Source organism: Boleophthalmus pectinirostris, unplaced genomic scaffold (genome assembly GCF_026225935.1).
Source record: "Boleophthalmus pectinirostris isolate CB_2022bp ecotype Guang Dong unplaced genomic scaffold, ASM2622593v1 HiC_scaffold_3, whole genome shotgun sequence".
Lineage (NCBI taxonomy): Eukaryota > Metazoa > Chordata > Actinopteri > Gobiiformes > Gobiidae > Boleophthalmus > Boleophthalmus pectinirostris.
Window position 1 is genome coordinate 21902621 of NW_026571299.1, and position 17062 is coordinate 21919682.

A 17062-nucleotide genomic window follows, 5' to 3' on the forward strand; every position below is an offset into this window, starting at 1 on the left:
TATATATATATATATATATATATATATATATATATATATATATATATATATATATTATTTATATTTTTATTTTAATCCTGAAAAATAACCAATGAAAACCAGACACTGCTCTTAAATTGTTGTTCAACAGAATTAAAAAAAAAAAAAAAAAAAAAACAATCCCTGAAAATGAGACAAAAATGATGTTTCCCCTAGAAAAGATTGTAAGTAATTGGACAATAGGGACATGTTAAACTTCAGTGTGTCTCTAATCTTCATCACAGGTTCTTCAGACTTGTCCTCAGTCAGTCTGTCTGTTTAAAGGGGGACATGTGTCATTGTGCTGTTTGGAGACATGGAGCAGAGGAAGAGAAGAAGAGAACTGTGTCAGGAGACTAGAAAGAAAATGACAGACAAACAGGTTAAAGATAAAGACAATAAGACCATCTCCAAGCAGCTTGATGTTCCTGTGATTACAGTTACACATGTTCTTCAGAAGTTTAAGGTCCACAGGACTGAAACCTCCCTGGACGTGACTGCAAGAGGAAAATTGATGACAAACTGAAGAGCTGGATCATACGAATGGAACAAAAGAGCCCAGAACATCCTCCAAACAAATGAAATGTGAAGCTGAAGGGTGAGGTACATGAATGTCAGATCACACCATCCATCACTGTTTGAGCCAAAGTGGACTTCATGTGAGGACACCACTGCTGAGAGCAAATCATAAAAAAAGTGAGACTGGAATTTGTCACACTGCACATTTGTCACATTGCAGACAAGCCACAAAGCTTCTGGGAGAATGTTCTTTGGACAGATGAAACAAAGTTGAAGCTCTTTGGCAAGACACATCAGCTGTATGTTCACAGACACAAACATGAAGCAGACCAAGAAAAGAACACTGTCCCTACTGTGAAGTTTTGTTCTGGGGCTGTTTTGCTGCATCTGCCACAGAGTGTCTTGAATCTGTGACCTTCTGTGAGCCCAGATCTCAGTTCTACTGAACATCTGTGAAAGGAGCTGAAACATGCATCTGGAGAAGGAACCCTTCAAACCTGAGACAACTAGAGCATTAAATGTACCATCATTTTTGAACTCTCAGGCTCCCAGGTCTCTGTTAAAGGACCTGTGCTGTAAATATGTTATTTTTAAAGGGCAGACACTCAAATTAACACAAATGTTCAGATCATTTCATATTGTCATATAAAGCTTTTGTCACTTGTGTGGACTGGTAATCTGTACTACTGGGCAAATGCCCGGAGGGCCGCTCCACCTCAGACAACATTTGGGCTGGTGTGGTGACCTCTCCGTCCATGTTCATCAGTCCAGTAGTGTGCCGGTCCACAGGAAAAATGCCAGGGCTAGATTTTGTACTCAGTCTGACTCTGACTTGACTTACTCAAAATGGAAAGAAGAACCACAACTTTTACTCAAGTAATAGTACTGTTTCAATGTATACTACTCAAGTAAATGTTACTTAGTCTAGATTAGATTAAAAATACTATATGATCATTTCAGGCCGCACAATACATAATAGCAATAACATCAATTATATTTCAGTAAAAATGTGAAGTAAATGTAACTAAGTACGACCTTACACCTGGTCTCTGCTCCAAACACATTCAAATATTAGCATCCCTTTTGTTTTGGATGATCTGGGCAGTTCCTGAAGCTGTCGTTAATGCTAATCTCTCTCTGACTGTTTGCATCGTTAGCAGCATTAGCATGTCAAAGTCAAGATAGTCTTAGCTTTTGTTTAGCTCAAAGGTTAGTGCTCTCTTTGTCTGAGCTGAGCCTGATTTCATTTTGACTGTAGGAAAGTGCTTTAACAAGTTGAAAAGATGCAGCCTAAAGTGAAGGAAAGGGAGAAGGGTATGTGAAAAGATCAGTTTTCTAATAGAAAATACTGAAATTACTGGTACTACAGTGACAACTGAATCTGCATCACCAGAGTCTTCACATGTAGACAGAGACTCATCCAAGTGTGTCTCATCATTCTCAGTATATGGACAGACCAGGTCTCATGTGAAGCTCAGAACCTCCAGAATTCCCTCCGTGAGCTGCAGAGGCTGTACTAGCACTGACTCATGACTGGTGCAGTTGCTGGGGTTTAGGGAGAGACCATCAGAGAGAGAGAGAAGACTTTTACATTTAAACCAAATGGATTTCAGCTTTGAACCTGAGATTCACCAAGATTTCTCATGTGAGGCTCATTCTGTTTTCTGATTGGATGATCCTCATGAGCCGAAACACCAAATCATAACATAAATTGACATAATGTCCAGAGTTTTTGTAATTGTTGTCAGCAAAAGCTGTATTTGATTAGAATTTCGTACTTGTGGACCCAGGTCAGGTTTATGAAATATATTAAATCAAAAGCTGACATGACCTACTGCAAAGAGCACTATCAACAGCCCATGTTGCCTCATTTATTTTGAAATGGTCTAACGCTACATTTCACAACAGAAAAGGCATATTATCCTTCAACTTAAAGGGTCACTATGTAACTTTTAAGTGAAGGATCCACAACATGCATGTTAGTTTTTGGAGATCTCAAAGCATTGCTTTAAACTGACACCACTAAGACTAATCAGCAGATCAGAATGTTTTTCAAGGGCCTATTTTTTTTTTTCTCCAACCAATACAGCCATACCTCTGCATTGGTGGCTGGCTATGCTAGCACATGTACATTTTTGAAAATATTTTTTTTTTCAAGTTAGGTTTAAGAGTTCATCTGTTTGAGGTTAGAGTGAAGGGGACAGGTTCACCAACCAGGTCTTGGCAGAACTGGGAAAAAAATAACACGAGGTAATACAATTTCAGGGTAATAAAATAAATGCAATAAAAACATCTGGGATAATACAAGCTAGATATGTTTACCGTTTTGAATTAACGTTTGTTTTGGATTTAAAAAATGAATTCATATTTTCCCTTGGTGAGCCCATATATCTGAAAGTGCACTTCTGTAGCCTGTTTAGCACATAGTAAGTCATCTGAGTGTTTGGTCCAAAGGAGGGCTGACCTGTGGGAGGGCGTTAAAAAGAGATGAGATCAAGACCACACCTCAAAGCCTCCAGTGAAACGGTGAGAACGACCCTCACAGAATGGGACCAAATGGAGTAACTGTGCCTATTCATGTCTAAAGGCTAAGTCTGTTTATTCAGCATTCTAATGAGGTGTTGACCTCACATGTCACAGTTTTTGCTTCTTGTTTTCTCCATCAACCTAAAACAACATCTGCAAAACAACACTGAAGGATGGGTCAAATGCATGTTTAGCCCAGAGACACTGAAGGATGAGTAAGACACAAAGGACACATTTATTATGTGTGACCAAGTAAAAATGGAGACACTGCCTTGATTCAGAGCTGCACAGGTTTTGCTTAGGCCAATGGGCACCACAATAGCCCGACGTGTCTGAAGAAGACAGAAATGTCTGCTCTGTTTCAAAGTCCGGAGGCACCAGTTCCATGCCATGTTGGATATCTGTGGCTGTTAATCGGCTGTCAATCATCACTCCTGTAACTGTGGCTACACAGTTACAGGAGTGAATTTGGAGGCTCCATATTTGGAAATCTGATCGCGAGTATCATAGCAACCACAAGAGCCAATCATGATTGAAGTAATTAAATATGCCTGCTCTTCTCACCGGAAAGCAGGAAGGCGGCTTACTTGGCAACGAAATGCATTAACTGTCAATCAAACCTGTTGATAACACTAGGGGAATGAAAGCATCTGATTGGTCCATTATTAATGTTCATATCTTGATTTGGGGACAAAAGCTACAAGATCCTAATGTAAGTCAATTGGAGTCAGGGTCAGAAGGAGCCGGAAGAGTCTCCCGGCGTACTTCCTGTTTGGAACGCAGTTTCTAGAATGCTAGCTCTGTCCAATACTGTCTGTGGTGAAATTGTGTCATTGGGGCTGGTTGTTGAGGCTGGTTGTTGGGGCTGGTTGTGACAGGTGTGTCAGGACATGTTGTTGGGGATAACCAAATGACTGCCTGTTTCTGGTATTCATTAGAGTACTCTATAGTAGGAGTGTAATGGTACATGTATTCGTGCCGAACTGTTTGGGTATGGGACGTTCAGTTCAGTGCAGGGCTTTGCACAAGTGATTTTGCTGTCTGTCTGTGTTTACACTCAGCCACTACATGTGCAGCTACACAGAGGCTCGGCTCTTTAATATTCACGAGGGAACTCGTCTGTGATTGGGGCATTGCGGCCACCTTCACCACAACTGCCCCCACCTTGAATACGTCCCTCTGAACCATGTGAATCCTCACAAACATGCGGAACACCTCTTAATGGAGGTGCCCAGGAGGCATCCAGAACAAATGCCCGAGCCACCTCAACTGGCTCCTCTCGACTTAGAGGAGCAGCAGCTCTACTCGGAGCACCTCCGATGTAACTGAGCTCCTCACCCTATCTCTAAGGGAGCGCCCAGACACCCTGCAGAGGAAACTCATTTCAGCCTCTTGTGTCTGCGATCTGGTCCTTTCCGTCATTACCCAGAGCTCATGACCATAGGTGAGAGTAGGAACAAAGAATGACCAGTAAATCGAGAGCTTCGCCTTTTGGCAGCTCCCTCTTCACCGCAACGGTGCAATACAGCGACCGCATCACTGCAGATGCTGCACTGATCCACCTGTCAATCTCACTCTCCATCCTTCCCTCACTCGTGAACAAAACCCCGAGATACTTGAACTCCTCCACTTGAGGCAGGGACTCCCCACCCACCCGGAGAGGGCAAGACACCTTTTTTCTGGTCGAGAACCATGGCCTTGGACTTAAAAGAGCTGATCCTCATCCCTGCCGCTTCACACTCAAACCGCCACAGTGCACATTACAGGTCCTGGCCCAATGGAGCCAACAGGACAACATCATCTGCAAACAGCAGAGATGAGATCCTGTGGTTCCCAAACTGGACCACCTCCGACCCCTGACTGCGCCTAGAAATTCTGTCCATAAATACAATGAACAGAACCGGTGACAAAGGGCAGCCCTGGCGGAGTCCAACATGCACCGGGAACAGGTCTGACTTACTGCCGGCAATGCGAACACAGCTCTAATACATATATTTATAATATATATTTATAATTTTGGCTTAGGCGCCCACCAAAAAATTATACCACCATCCACCACTGAGCTTGTCCCGCTGTGCATAAGTAAAGCTATGATGAAACTCTACATGTTACAAGAACTGACCAATAAAAATGTTTGCAGCTTGACACAGAGGGAAGAAATGAGGGAAAGAGGAGCGTGACAGACATGATGAAAGAGCACACAGCCAGAACCCGCTGAAAACCAGTTCATCCTCAGAGTCCAAACCAGCTTTGAGTAAAAGCTGCACTGCCCCTCACAACAGCCATGTGCAAGATCATCTGAAAGAAATAATGGCCATAGACAGACTTTTATATTATTTATGCCTTTTTGATGAGAGCAGACAGGTGTGATTCAGTGAACTGGCTTGTCAAACCCTGAACCTCATGCTTAGACATAACGACAGAATTTATATATCGACAGTTTGAGCTTCAGTCTCTGTGTGCGCGCTCATGGGGAAAGGGGTGTGTGCCACGTCATTTGACCAGTTTTATGCACAGAATGCTTAACAGCTGATTGTAAAAGCTACTAATAATGAACAAAATTGATTTCTGTAAATTGACCCATATCCAGCAGATCATTGCTCTTTTTGATCTACCCTTTGCACATTTCAACAGGTTAAGTTTAATATATTGTAGCCTAAAATGCATTGGAAAAAACAGACTTTATGAGCATAAAAGTGCAGAGGAGCAAAGGTGTGAATAATATTCGATAGATCGCTGCAGTGTGCAAACAAACCAGGAGCAAAGAGTGGATTTCCCAAGGCTACTGAAGGATGAGTCCATGTGCTGCATGCGGTGGAATATAAAACATATTTCAATAAAGACTTTTTCTGGAGGACCAAAGAAAACAATGTTGTGAAGGACTGAAGAGTTGTGAGTAGAAAAGAGCACCACTTCTGGTGACTGCTAGAAGTGACCTTGGTGAGTTAAACCTCAATTGGCACATCGTGTAAGTGATTTTAAAAGATGGAGAGGGTTTAACATGTATACTCACTGCCCACATACACACTGCACAGATAATAATATGTGCACACAGACTTGTTCAAAGAGAGACAAGGTATGATCTAAATCTTAACTCAGACTCTTAACCTGCTCCGGGTCAGGTTAGCTGTGACTTTAGTGATGTAGCCTTTGTGATTGAGAAAATCCAGGGTTTGAGCTTGACTAACCCAATAGCCACCTATTCGTAATATGCTCCTCAGATTTGTGCTTGTTACTGCAGCCACTTAGCGCCAAGTCTGGTTTGGCACTTTGGTAGAATGAAATTGAGGATTTGACAAACCTGGATTATTCAAATAAGACAGGCTTTCGCTTTAGTTTGTTTCGTGGAATACCTTTGATGTCATACTGTTGTTTCCTCATCACAAACAGACCTGGAGTTGTGTTTTGTTTCATTCACACATGTTTAACACACAAATCCTGCACATTTAGGCTGAGTGTTTTCTTTCTTATAGAAAATACGCTAATATAGTGTGCCACTGTGTTTTTAAACTCCACACACCTTCACTAGAATCATTTGGATCATTTCAGCTCTGAAATTGCCGATCTCTACTGAAGTAAAGGTACAAGGATCTGTTCACTTGAAAACTATAATAGTGGACCTATAAACTCTGCATTATGTTAGGCCTACTTTTAGCCTAATGAATCTGATCTCCCTGTTATAATAAGTGTTATTTAAACTCCCCGTAGGCCTACTACCTAACTGTATTCCAGCTATTTGAGTTATTTTACTTTTAACAGACAGATGTTGTAGGCACGCCTTGGATGACCAGATTTTCAAAATCATAAACTGGGACACCCACAATTTCTGGTGGTTGGTAATAATAAAACTGTTAAACGAAACGAGTGTGTAATTAAGGAAAACTGTAATGCACTTGGCCCATTCATGCCTAACATATGTTCATATAGTCACATTTTCTTGGTGTTTTGGTCATTTCTATGCATACTTTTTGTATTTTACCTAAACAAATGACAATGTATGCCTCTTTACTGTTGGCAGGGATCAAATTGGTCAAAAATGGGGACACCCAAGACATTTATTGTAAAAAATAAATAAATAAATAAAACAAAACAAAAATAATAATAATAAACTGACAAATCCCTGATTGTGGATAAATGTGCAGGGACGGAGAGGCACAGGGCTCAAAACTGGAACTGTCCCGCGTGAACAGGGACGTGTGGTCATCCTGGGCACGCAGTCTCCTCAAACGCGTCCCACGTTTTGATTTATGTAACAGTGCATTTTTTCTCAGTTATGTAAACTGCAGCGGTTCACAGTGAGGCTTGCATGAGAATGAGCTCTAAACTGCAGTCAAATTGGACGCAAGAGTTCATAAATCTTACGTTAGCACATTGTCGTTTGTATGCCCCGTGTTGCTGTAAAATGTCTGAATGGACGTCTTTTTGAATGAAAAGGCTGTGCATCAGTCACCGCAACACTCCACTCTCCTGTCTGCATCCTGATTGGCCTGCTGCTGTTCGAGGGGCTTAATAGAGCACTCTGATTGGTTGAGATGAGCTTGGAAGGCGGGACAAACCCATCTGCGTCTGTCAAGAGGTTGGCAGAAAGCTGGCGGAGCTACGTGCAGGTAAAAAGATTCAAACGACTCCAAAGCACAACTGTTTTACGCGTGATGGCACAGTGCGGTTATTTTGCTCCTGTCACGCAAATGTGTCTTTAAAACGGCGTAAACACTACAAAAACGTCCATCTGTGAGAAGAAAGTGGCGTTTTAACGCGAGGGGAGGCACGCTTTGTACAACTTGGACAGCTGTGAAGATCCAGCCATCAACACAACAATGAAAGCGTTCAAACGAGGTAAGCACATTTTTAAAACCTCATCTATCGTATGCTTCTGTGCGTCTTGGCTCGTGTGTAATTGGAGACGCCATTCCGAACGTTCAGTGCCACATGTTCACGCGTTTTGTTCATTGTGCACGGACGGAGTGTTTTGGTTTTAAATTGGAGGGGCAGCTAGCGGCTAATTTGGTGGCGTGGTTTTGTCCATCTGGCGCAGCGACGTGACCGACGTGCCCTGCTCCGTTTGCTCCTCAGTCTTTGTGCTTTGCCTCGAGCTCTCTCACTAACCAGACATTTACAAAGTCGCATCCACTAAATGCATTTTTTTTGTAATTTTGTGCGTGTTTTGCGTGAATCATGTTGGTATGACGTGATCTAATCACAAAGCAGAGGATCATACTCGTGCGCTTATGTCACCCCCCGTGTAACACATCAAAGAATCTAGACATTTTCTACATTTGTTTAGCCCCAAAGTGCATCTTGCCTGTTTGCAAATGGACAAAAGATGTTAGTTTACTTTGCACAAACTTAAATTTCAACTTTCTGGTTTTAGAATGTTTACCTTTTTTCTTCAAACTCTTCGGACAGTTTTACAACCCAAAGCTAAACGTCGTTAACAGACGCAAACGGACAATTTGAGCGTAATTTGAATTGGCTTCCATGTCTGTGGTCCCCAAATAGAAGACCAAGGCGTCAAAGGAGGACATCAAGAAGACGCCTACGTTTCAACTGTAATTATTCAGCAAATAAAGTCTATTAGTGAAATGGCCAAACTAGTTTAAAATATTGAGTTAAAAAAAAATCCGTGTCATTGCATTGTGTAGAGCGTTTTAGTAGGTAATAGGTTAATTAGAAAAATAAATAAACATAAAATTCCCTGTTTGCGTGTATAAAAGGGCTCTTACTAAACATTCTTGGCATAGTTTAGTTTACACAAAAACTAAGGTCCCACATATGTTCTAAGAATTTGCATGCTTAAAATGATGCTTATTCCTTTTCATTGCAGAACCCAAAAATCAGAGCGAGCTTTATATGTTGATGCGGTAGTTTAAACCCAGAGAAAAAGTATCAAAGTTTTTTGTCTTTTAAATTTAGCCCCCTTGTCCCTGCAGGAAGCCTCATTGTTTTTGCATAAGTGATTATATGTAAATGTGGCGCCCCCTGTGGCCGGAATGTGAGCTTCATATTTGAGTCTGTCACTGGTGTTGGAGGGAAAATGAGGCGCAGGTATTTACAAAGAGTTTAAGGGAGGGAATTCACTGCTCCTCAATGCAATTTACTTCCTCTAATTCAACTCTGTGGACTGAAATCACAACATCATTTATTTAAGTAACTGCAACTACTTGAGTATCAAAATTTCCATACATTACAAAATCTAAATCTCAACAATTTGATGTGTAAAAGCAAATTCTCTGTAGTTTAGACCCTACAAACATGTTCAGAAATGTCCCTGTGTGTCAGATGCCCTCCCTCTTCCCCATGGGATCTTATTCTGCGTAAACTCTGTAGTTTAGACCTCCACAAACATGTTCTGAAATTGATTCTTGGATATGTTTTTAAAGTTCTTATTTAATTCTTTTAAATGTTAATTGCTGGATTCAATTATGGAGAAAAAAAAAATACACATGATGACTCTTCTCTCCACAAATCTAACATATATCCCTTTCCCATGTCACTTGGTCTCCGTGGGGAGAAGTTTTAACGCCCTGCTGAGGAACATTTGAGGCAAGGCAATAACACTTCCCCTGAGACAATTGCTGGTAGTCACCCCCACCACCACCACAAACGTGCCATAGTGCAACTTTAAGTTTAAGCTGGTGGTGGTGAGCACAATTTTTTTTTTTTTCTAGTCCAATCAAGGATGCAAAAAGTAAAGGACTAAAGATTTTAGCTTTTAATTTTCCTCCTTGTGGTTGGAATGTGTATTGTCTTGCCTTGCTTGTATGTATGATTTTTTTTTTTTTTTTTTTTTTTTTTTTTTTTTGGGTGACCCCCTCCCCACTGCCCCTGTCAGTGTTCCTGCCTCTCCTCTTTCCCCTCCTCTCACTTCCTCTGCCCCCTGCTCATGTCTGATCTCCCTCCCCCTCTGCCCATGTCCCTGCTCCTAAACAATCCTCTTTGTGGAGAGGAACCAGGACTGAAGGGGCTCAGGTTTCACCGCTGCCCCAAAGAGAAGCATTCTGTGGGGTAGAGGGTAAAGTTGACCCCCAGGCAGCATAAGAACCAAAACAAATGCTACTACTAGTGCTACTACTGATCCAACTGCTACTTCAGATCTGTGGAAAGCCAAGTTATAGGTACTGGTGATGAACATATGAAAGACTTCATCTGGCACTCAGGGATATAAGAGGATGGGAATTTTGACTTGGTTCACTGGCCAATATTTATCATAGTTTTACATTAGTTAAGTGACCATTTATGAGGTCAATTACAGAGACTGGTGCTTGAGTTGTAAAACAGAATCCCTCTGTATTTTGGTGGAGTTTTCTGCTGATATAGGCAGGGACAATTTACACACAAGGAAGGTATTTTTGGACATTTGTATCATCACGATTAAGCCCTCGGCTCGCTAACATTCGGGCTGCCAAAGAAAAAACTTGGGGAACCCTGGGACCACGCCTTCTAAACTGCTCCAGTCTGTAGAATATGACCACTATAGGTTTGTATTAAAGTCTATAGATCTGTCTTACGCTCCATGTTTTCTGCTGTATTCATGTGCCTTCCTCTCGGTTGTCAGTCTGGCAGAACTATTTTAGAATGTCACAGACAAGTTGCTCTTTTCACCCTTTGCCCTCTCACTACCTGGTTTTCCTCAACCCTACATGTATATTATTATATAATTTAAAGTGTATATGACAGGTTAGACCACACACATAAAAAGTATTTAACTAAAAGTAAAGCGTACTTTCCCCTACTTTGACTATTTGGTAAAGTTTATCATTTCACTTCCTGGTAAAGTCCTCTAGGAAAGATATCTAATTTTAACAATAATTATGAGTTGATCACTAAAAATAACACATTTTATTTTGTTAAATGAAGGATTAAATGGTCAGAAAAATGCCTTCCTTGTGATTCATTGTTTGTTCATTTTGGATAGAGTTTTGTTGATGACATGGAGGAATTCTGACACGGGGATACAGGATGAAGGCATCTGACGCACAGCACTTGTCCCTGCAACTGTTCTTATCACAACTGCTATGACTCCTTATCACAACTGCTATGACTCCTATTTCTCATAATTTGACTTAAACAAAGACTTATTACTACTATTACTTCTATAGTTAGTACTATTGGTACAAGTTAGTCAGTTGTACCTAATGCATATCTCAACACTTTGGAGACTTTGACGGAAAACCATGAATTTTGTGATTAGCATATGAAGCTCTTCCTGCTGTTTTACTGTTAGTGCCAAATGAATGAGACTATATGAGGCTCATTTACAGCTCTGAGGGGAGAGGGGGCATAAAGTGTGAAATGAGAGAATACAGCCAGTTCTAGATGACTAGTAAACTCCCTGGTTAAAGTTGGGTTAGGGTGCACTTGTACAAGACCCATGGTGAAGATTGACTGCCGTGCTTCCATCAAATCGACCTCAGGGGACCTGTGGCTACACTGAAAGATCATCTGAATCATGTGTAAATTGGAAGTTAATTCCAGTGTAAGGCATGTTTGTTTTTTGTTTGTTTTTTTTGTTTTTTTTTTGTCCTTGTAGAGAATTGTCTTCTGCATTTGACCCAGCATGCATCTATGAAATGAATAAACTTGATTGGATGGTCCTGGTGGTGACGAGAGATGGTGTGTTACAGGGAGAATAATGCTGCGTTCATGGTGCATTTTTAAACTCTGAGATGGCTATGTCATCATCTGCTGCAAAATCAGCATTCTTGAGAACAGCAGTGAAATGCAATAATAATTCCATATCTTTGAGACATTTGAAAGTAAAAACATGTAGTTGTTGTGATGGAGACTTGTTAGCTGTTTTGTTTGCAAAAAAACATTTTAAATAATTACTTGGTCTGTAATTTACCAAGATGTACTGCTGTGATTACTAAAAATATTGTCTTCAGTTTGAGAAGTAAAATCATCAGTGCAAAATAAAACTCTTAGGTTTGTCATGATGCATGACTGAGTTGATATTCCAACTGAAGGTGTGTTTATTCCCTTTTTGTTCTACAGCTCTGGAGTCAGAGGAGCTGGGCCTCTCATCCGCCATGTCTGACAGTGACGATGGCTGCCCTCTTGACCTGTCAGCGGCCGGAGCCAAACGAAAACGCCGCGGCAACCTGCCCAAAGAGGCCGTGCAAATCCTGAGGAACTGGCTGTATGACCACCGCTTTAACGCCTATCCATCTGAGCAGGAGAAACTGAGTCTGTCTGCGAGGACTGGGCTGTCTGTGCTCCAGGTGAGAGAGGGGAGACTTTTTGGAGATTTGTTTTGATTAAATTGATTCTTGCAATTTAAATACACAATTTTCATAGACACAGTGCAAGCATTTAAATTGTTAATAATGATTAGAAGGGAGCTCAGTAAAATGTGGCTTCAGTAAAACAGGACAGGATTTTGGACCAATGTCTTGTCTTTGTGAAATTTCACAAACTATGAATGCATTTATTTATTTATTTTAATAATTTGATTGAGGCAGTCAAGTTTAACTCTAAAACCTTTGTTCTTTCTCACAGATCTGTAACTGGTTCATCAATGCTCGCCGCCGCCTCCTGCCTGATCTGCTGCGGAAGGACGGCAAAGACCCAACCAAGTTCACAATTTCCCGAAAAGTGGGTCTCAAAGGTGAAGCAAACTCCTCTCCGGAGCGCCACTCCTCCTCATCCTCCTCCTCCTCCCATCACCACCAAACCCAGCACCTGCGCCCCTCCGTCATCCGTTCTGGTCCCACACTTGATCTCACCGCCCTTGGAAACACAGCAGCAGCCATTTTGAATGGTTTTCGAGGCAAAGAAGCTCTGCTCCGATTGGACACGCAGAGTTTGCTGAGGGAGGCCGAGGAGCAGAACACAGCCAATCAGAGTAATGTATTTAACACCCCACCCCCAACGCCGCCGGAACTCCTTCCCTCTCATGATTTCAGCGATCTAAAACTGCTCGTGGAAGCAGCATTGCAAAGGGCAGCAGAGCAAGAGAGCCAGAGGAGAGAGGAGGAGCAGGAGCAGAAGAGAGAGGAAGAGGAGGAAAGGGCGGTGAATGATCTGATCCAAACAGAGGAGAGAAATCTGGGACCCACACCTCCACCAGAAGAAAGTCAGCAGGTGAGAATTGCATTTTGTCTGCTCTTCTCCTCTGCACACTATATAAAATTCCTCTTTGGTAGTCAGTGTTAGTGTTAGTATTAGTATTAATATTAGTATTATCTTTCAATTAACATAATGTAATCTTCCCTTACATTTGCAGATCTTGGACCCATCTCAGGCTCAGATCCAGATGGAGAAAGTCATGTCTTCCCCTCCTCTCTCCGTCGCATCAGTCAAAGCTCAACCCTCCTCCCTCCCTTCCCCCTCAGTCGTTTTGGCTGCTCCGACGCTCACTAAAGTCATTTGGAGTGCCTTAGGAAAAGATAAGGCAACCGTTCATCCCTCCTCTGCACCTCTTCCTCCCTCCTCTGCACCTCCAGCTGCATCTCTGCCCTCCTCTAAGCCTTCTCCCACTGTCACTCTCGTCTCCTCTCCTCTGCGTCTTCCTCTGTACCTTCCCATTCATAAATATGCTCTCCCGTGCCAGTCAGTCGCCAAATCTTCCTCCACCCAGTCTTCCTTTGCGCCAATTTCCAGCCAGTCGTCGACTTTAACGCCGATTCGGATTACACAGTCACAAGTTACGGCATCCCAGAGTGCCCATAGACCAGTCTGGAGCATGGTGCATTCAGAAACTAGGCAAACTGGACCGATTAAAGTTGTGCAGGCACCAATCGCAGCAGTCTGGACACCAAAACATAATTTACACCAAGAAACTGTCAACTGAAAGACACATTTATATGAAAGTTTTGTAAATATTGGAATGTATTGACTCAAGATTTGTTTTTTTTTTTTTTTAAAGAGACATTTTAGACTTGCAAAACTGTACATTTCTTGTCGGGTCTGGCACCAGCAGCACACGTCTGTAGCAGTCTTGCTGAATGTAAGAACAATTTCCTCTTTGCAGAATCCCAACGCTGGATACATGTATTTTTGGACATTTTATCAAAGTTACAAAATTTTTGCTTTGTGAAGTTGTCCTCATCACTCCCAATTTTTAAACTTGAGCTACTTAAAGTGGAACTCTATTTCAGTAGACAAATTGACTGAAGTTGTTATTCATCATTCAGTTTAAAGGCCCAGATTACACTATGTGATGAGGAAACTCCATTAGAACATAGATCAGGAAAAAAAACATTCTTGGAGTTCTGTCTCGTTTTATTCACACATGTATAAAACACGCATGTTCCTCTCAAACAGAAAACACTGTTCCATTTTGTGATGTCATGTGGTGAAACAGGAAGTACTCCTATGTTTTTAAACTCTATACATCTTCACTAGAATCATTTGGCAATTCCAGAGCTGAAATGATCCAATCTCTACAACAGTAGCTTTTAACATGAACTACCATTTCATGAAATAACAAGGTGGAACAGAGCATTCTGAGCTTTGAGTAATCCTTTATTATTAGTATGTCTGACTCAACACAACTGCAGTGCATGTTTTTGATGAGGTCACCACATTGTAACATGGCTTGGAGTCTATTTTAAATATAACATGGCACCTTTTAAACCGTGCTATGTGACAGAAATGGTTTAAAGCATCATCTGGTCATCGGTTTAAGTCAGCATGGCACAAAACAAGAATTATTTTTAAATTTTCTTTTCAATAATCTCTTCAGTTATATATTTTTTATCTGTTTAAAAATATTGATGGTTTAAAATACAAATGGTTTTAATAATCTTAAATTGCAGCTTTGCTTTAAAATTAGTCTTTAATTTCAGAAACCTCTCAGTGTTCTTGTGAATGTACAGTCTGCCATGTTCAGTCCCGGGTTAAGTACCAGCAGAACTAGAAGTGGTTTTGAATGTAGCAACACTTTGAATTTCACTCAAAAAATCTCAAAGCGAGAGAAATGCATTTTTAGATGTTTTGTTTCAAACAAATTTGCACAAGTTTTATTTACACTTTTTTTTTTTTTTAACATTATGTTTAGATGTGAGTTTTTCTTAGTCCAACAGTCCTACAAGTGGCTAATCTCTCACATAACCAGCATCTTAACCAGATAACCAGCATTTTGCCAGATAAGATTAGATTTCTTCTGTCATTTTTTAAAACATGTATTAATTTACCATGTTTCTCCATTTGAGGAAATGAAGATAATTGGTCAGATAATTTCCATTTTAACATCACATCCTCTGTAATTGTATCCGTTCTCAACAATAATGACCTCAAAATGTCTTAAGCATTAACAGCTGTGTATCTAGGATTGTATTTGTATATTTGCATCATTCACATTTTTGTAGTTTCTATGAAACTGTCTCATATAAAGGCTGGATTTTTACACCAATTTTAACTTTAGTGTTCAAATCCAGAATGCTACTGTAAAGATTCTTTTATTTTATTTTGCTAAACATGTTCACACTTTTTTTTTTTTGTCAATTTCAGAAATGTATTCTGTTCACTGCCAAACTGTCAAAAACACGTCTTCTACACTATTTACAGATGACCTCACCACATGTTGTAGTTTAATCATATTTAATACAGATGGGAGCAGCTAAAATGAATCTTGTTAAAATGCAGATTTTTGTTGTAATACGGTGAGTTCTTGAGTCTAGTCACTCAGAAATGTTCAGGTTCAACATTTGGGCATTTACCTAATATTTCATGGCAAAGTACCACCAATAAGCTACAAACTGAGAATCATTGCTGATGAAATTAACTGTTTAAGAGCACAATTATTCACATAGACGGTTAATAATTTCACATGTTTTTGTCATTTTACAAACCTTTTTATATACCTCATTTTCTAAATTTTAGTTTGATGTTGGTTTATTCTTTAGATCACAGTTAAAATGCCTCAAATCATGTCAGCAAAAAATTGTTTAAAAAGTTTAGACTGAGAAACATTTAATACGTGTGTTTGTATATATATTTGACTTTTCATACACGTTGGCATGAATTTTGTTGTGTTTTTATTCATATTTTCTGAATCAACTGAATGTTGTGCCTTAAACTTGATAATGTTTTCTTTTTTTTTTTAAATGACCAACTTCTCAGTAGAAACAGTGCAATATTAAACTCGTGTTTTGTATCATTTCAGAAAATTAAAAACATTTCTTTTGTAAATGCCAGATGTTTTAATATTTATTTTAGCTCTTTTGGTTTATCTACATGGAGACAAGTAGTTGACGCTTTCAGACCAAGTTACGGTTCAGAAGTAGTATTGTCAAGAATATTTCAAATATTCAGTATTCAATACCAATCCCAATACCACGATGATAATTAAAAAAAAAGTCTTTAGTTTAGACAGTAGAATTTGATTTTCAACATCAAGTGTATGTTCTTTTATACTCCCATGTGTGTAATCTAGGTCCAGGTAGGTTCATAGTGGTCCATGATCAATGTGCTCTTACACTAATTCTGATACAGCTCAAGATCATTCTAAAGACATTCAGGAAAGGTTCATCAAAGGTTCTAAAACTATTCAAGAAAGGTTCATGTCTGTCCTGTGAATGACACTTTTTTAAGTATTGACATCTTCTTAAATGACTCTCTACTAGTACATATAAAAAATAATAATGAAAAACAATATTTCATTCATTTCAAAAAGTCACATCTGTATATTATATAGATTCATTACACAATGTGTGTGCGTGTGTGTGTGTGTTGGCTGGCCTGTTTTGAAACTATCATCACAATGGCCTGTTTAAGTGGGTAAAAATAAACCAAGAGACTTGAATGGTCAGCAGCTCAGTGGACTCCCCTAAACCAGAATGTGAAGTCTCATTTCTGTAGGCCTCAAGGAAAACTAGTTCGCTTTGGGAGGGTCTGAATGAGTTGGGACAAAAACAGCTGGATAGAAGGCAGTGGATTGTGTAACATATTTAAATATCAAGTGTGTACTATATTAGGAACATTATAAAACAACCTTTGACCCTTAGAAAGGGTGCAGGGATCTAATATTGGACACACTGACAGTTCACAGGGCCAC

The 17062-nt window shown here is 40.2% G+C and overlaps 1 protein-coding gene across 1 annotated transcript; it reads left to right on the forward strand.

The window, feature by feature from the left end:
- The first annotated feature begins 7620 nt into the window (after positions 1-7620).
- On the forward strand, positions 7621-16073 carry LOC110165724 (uncharacterized). Its single transcript, XM_055160645.1, has 4 exons — positions 7621-7899; positions 12058-12284; positions 12562-13146; positions 13289-16073. Exons 1-4 carry the CDS (start codon positions 7881-7883, stop codon positions 13853-13855), a joined length of 1398 nt encoding a protein of 465 aa, XP_055016620.1. The 5' UTR covers positions 7621-7880; the 3' UTR covers positions 13856-16073.
- The last annotated feature ends 989 nt before the right edge of the window (positions 16074-17062 follow it).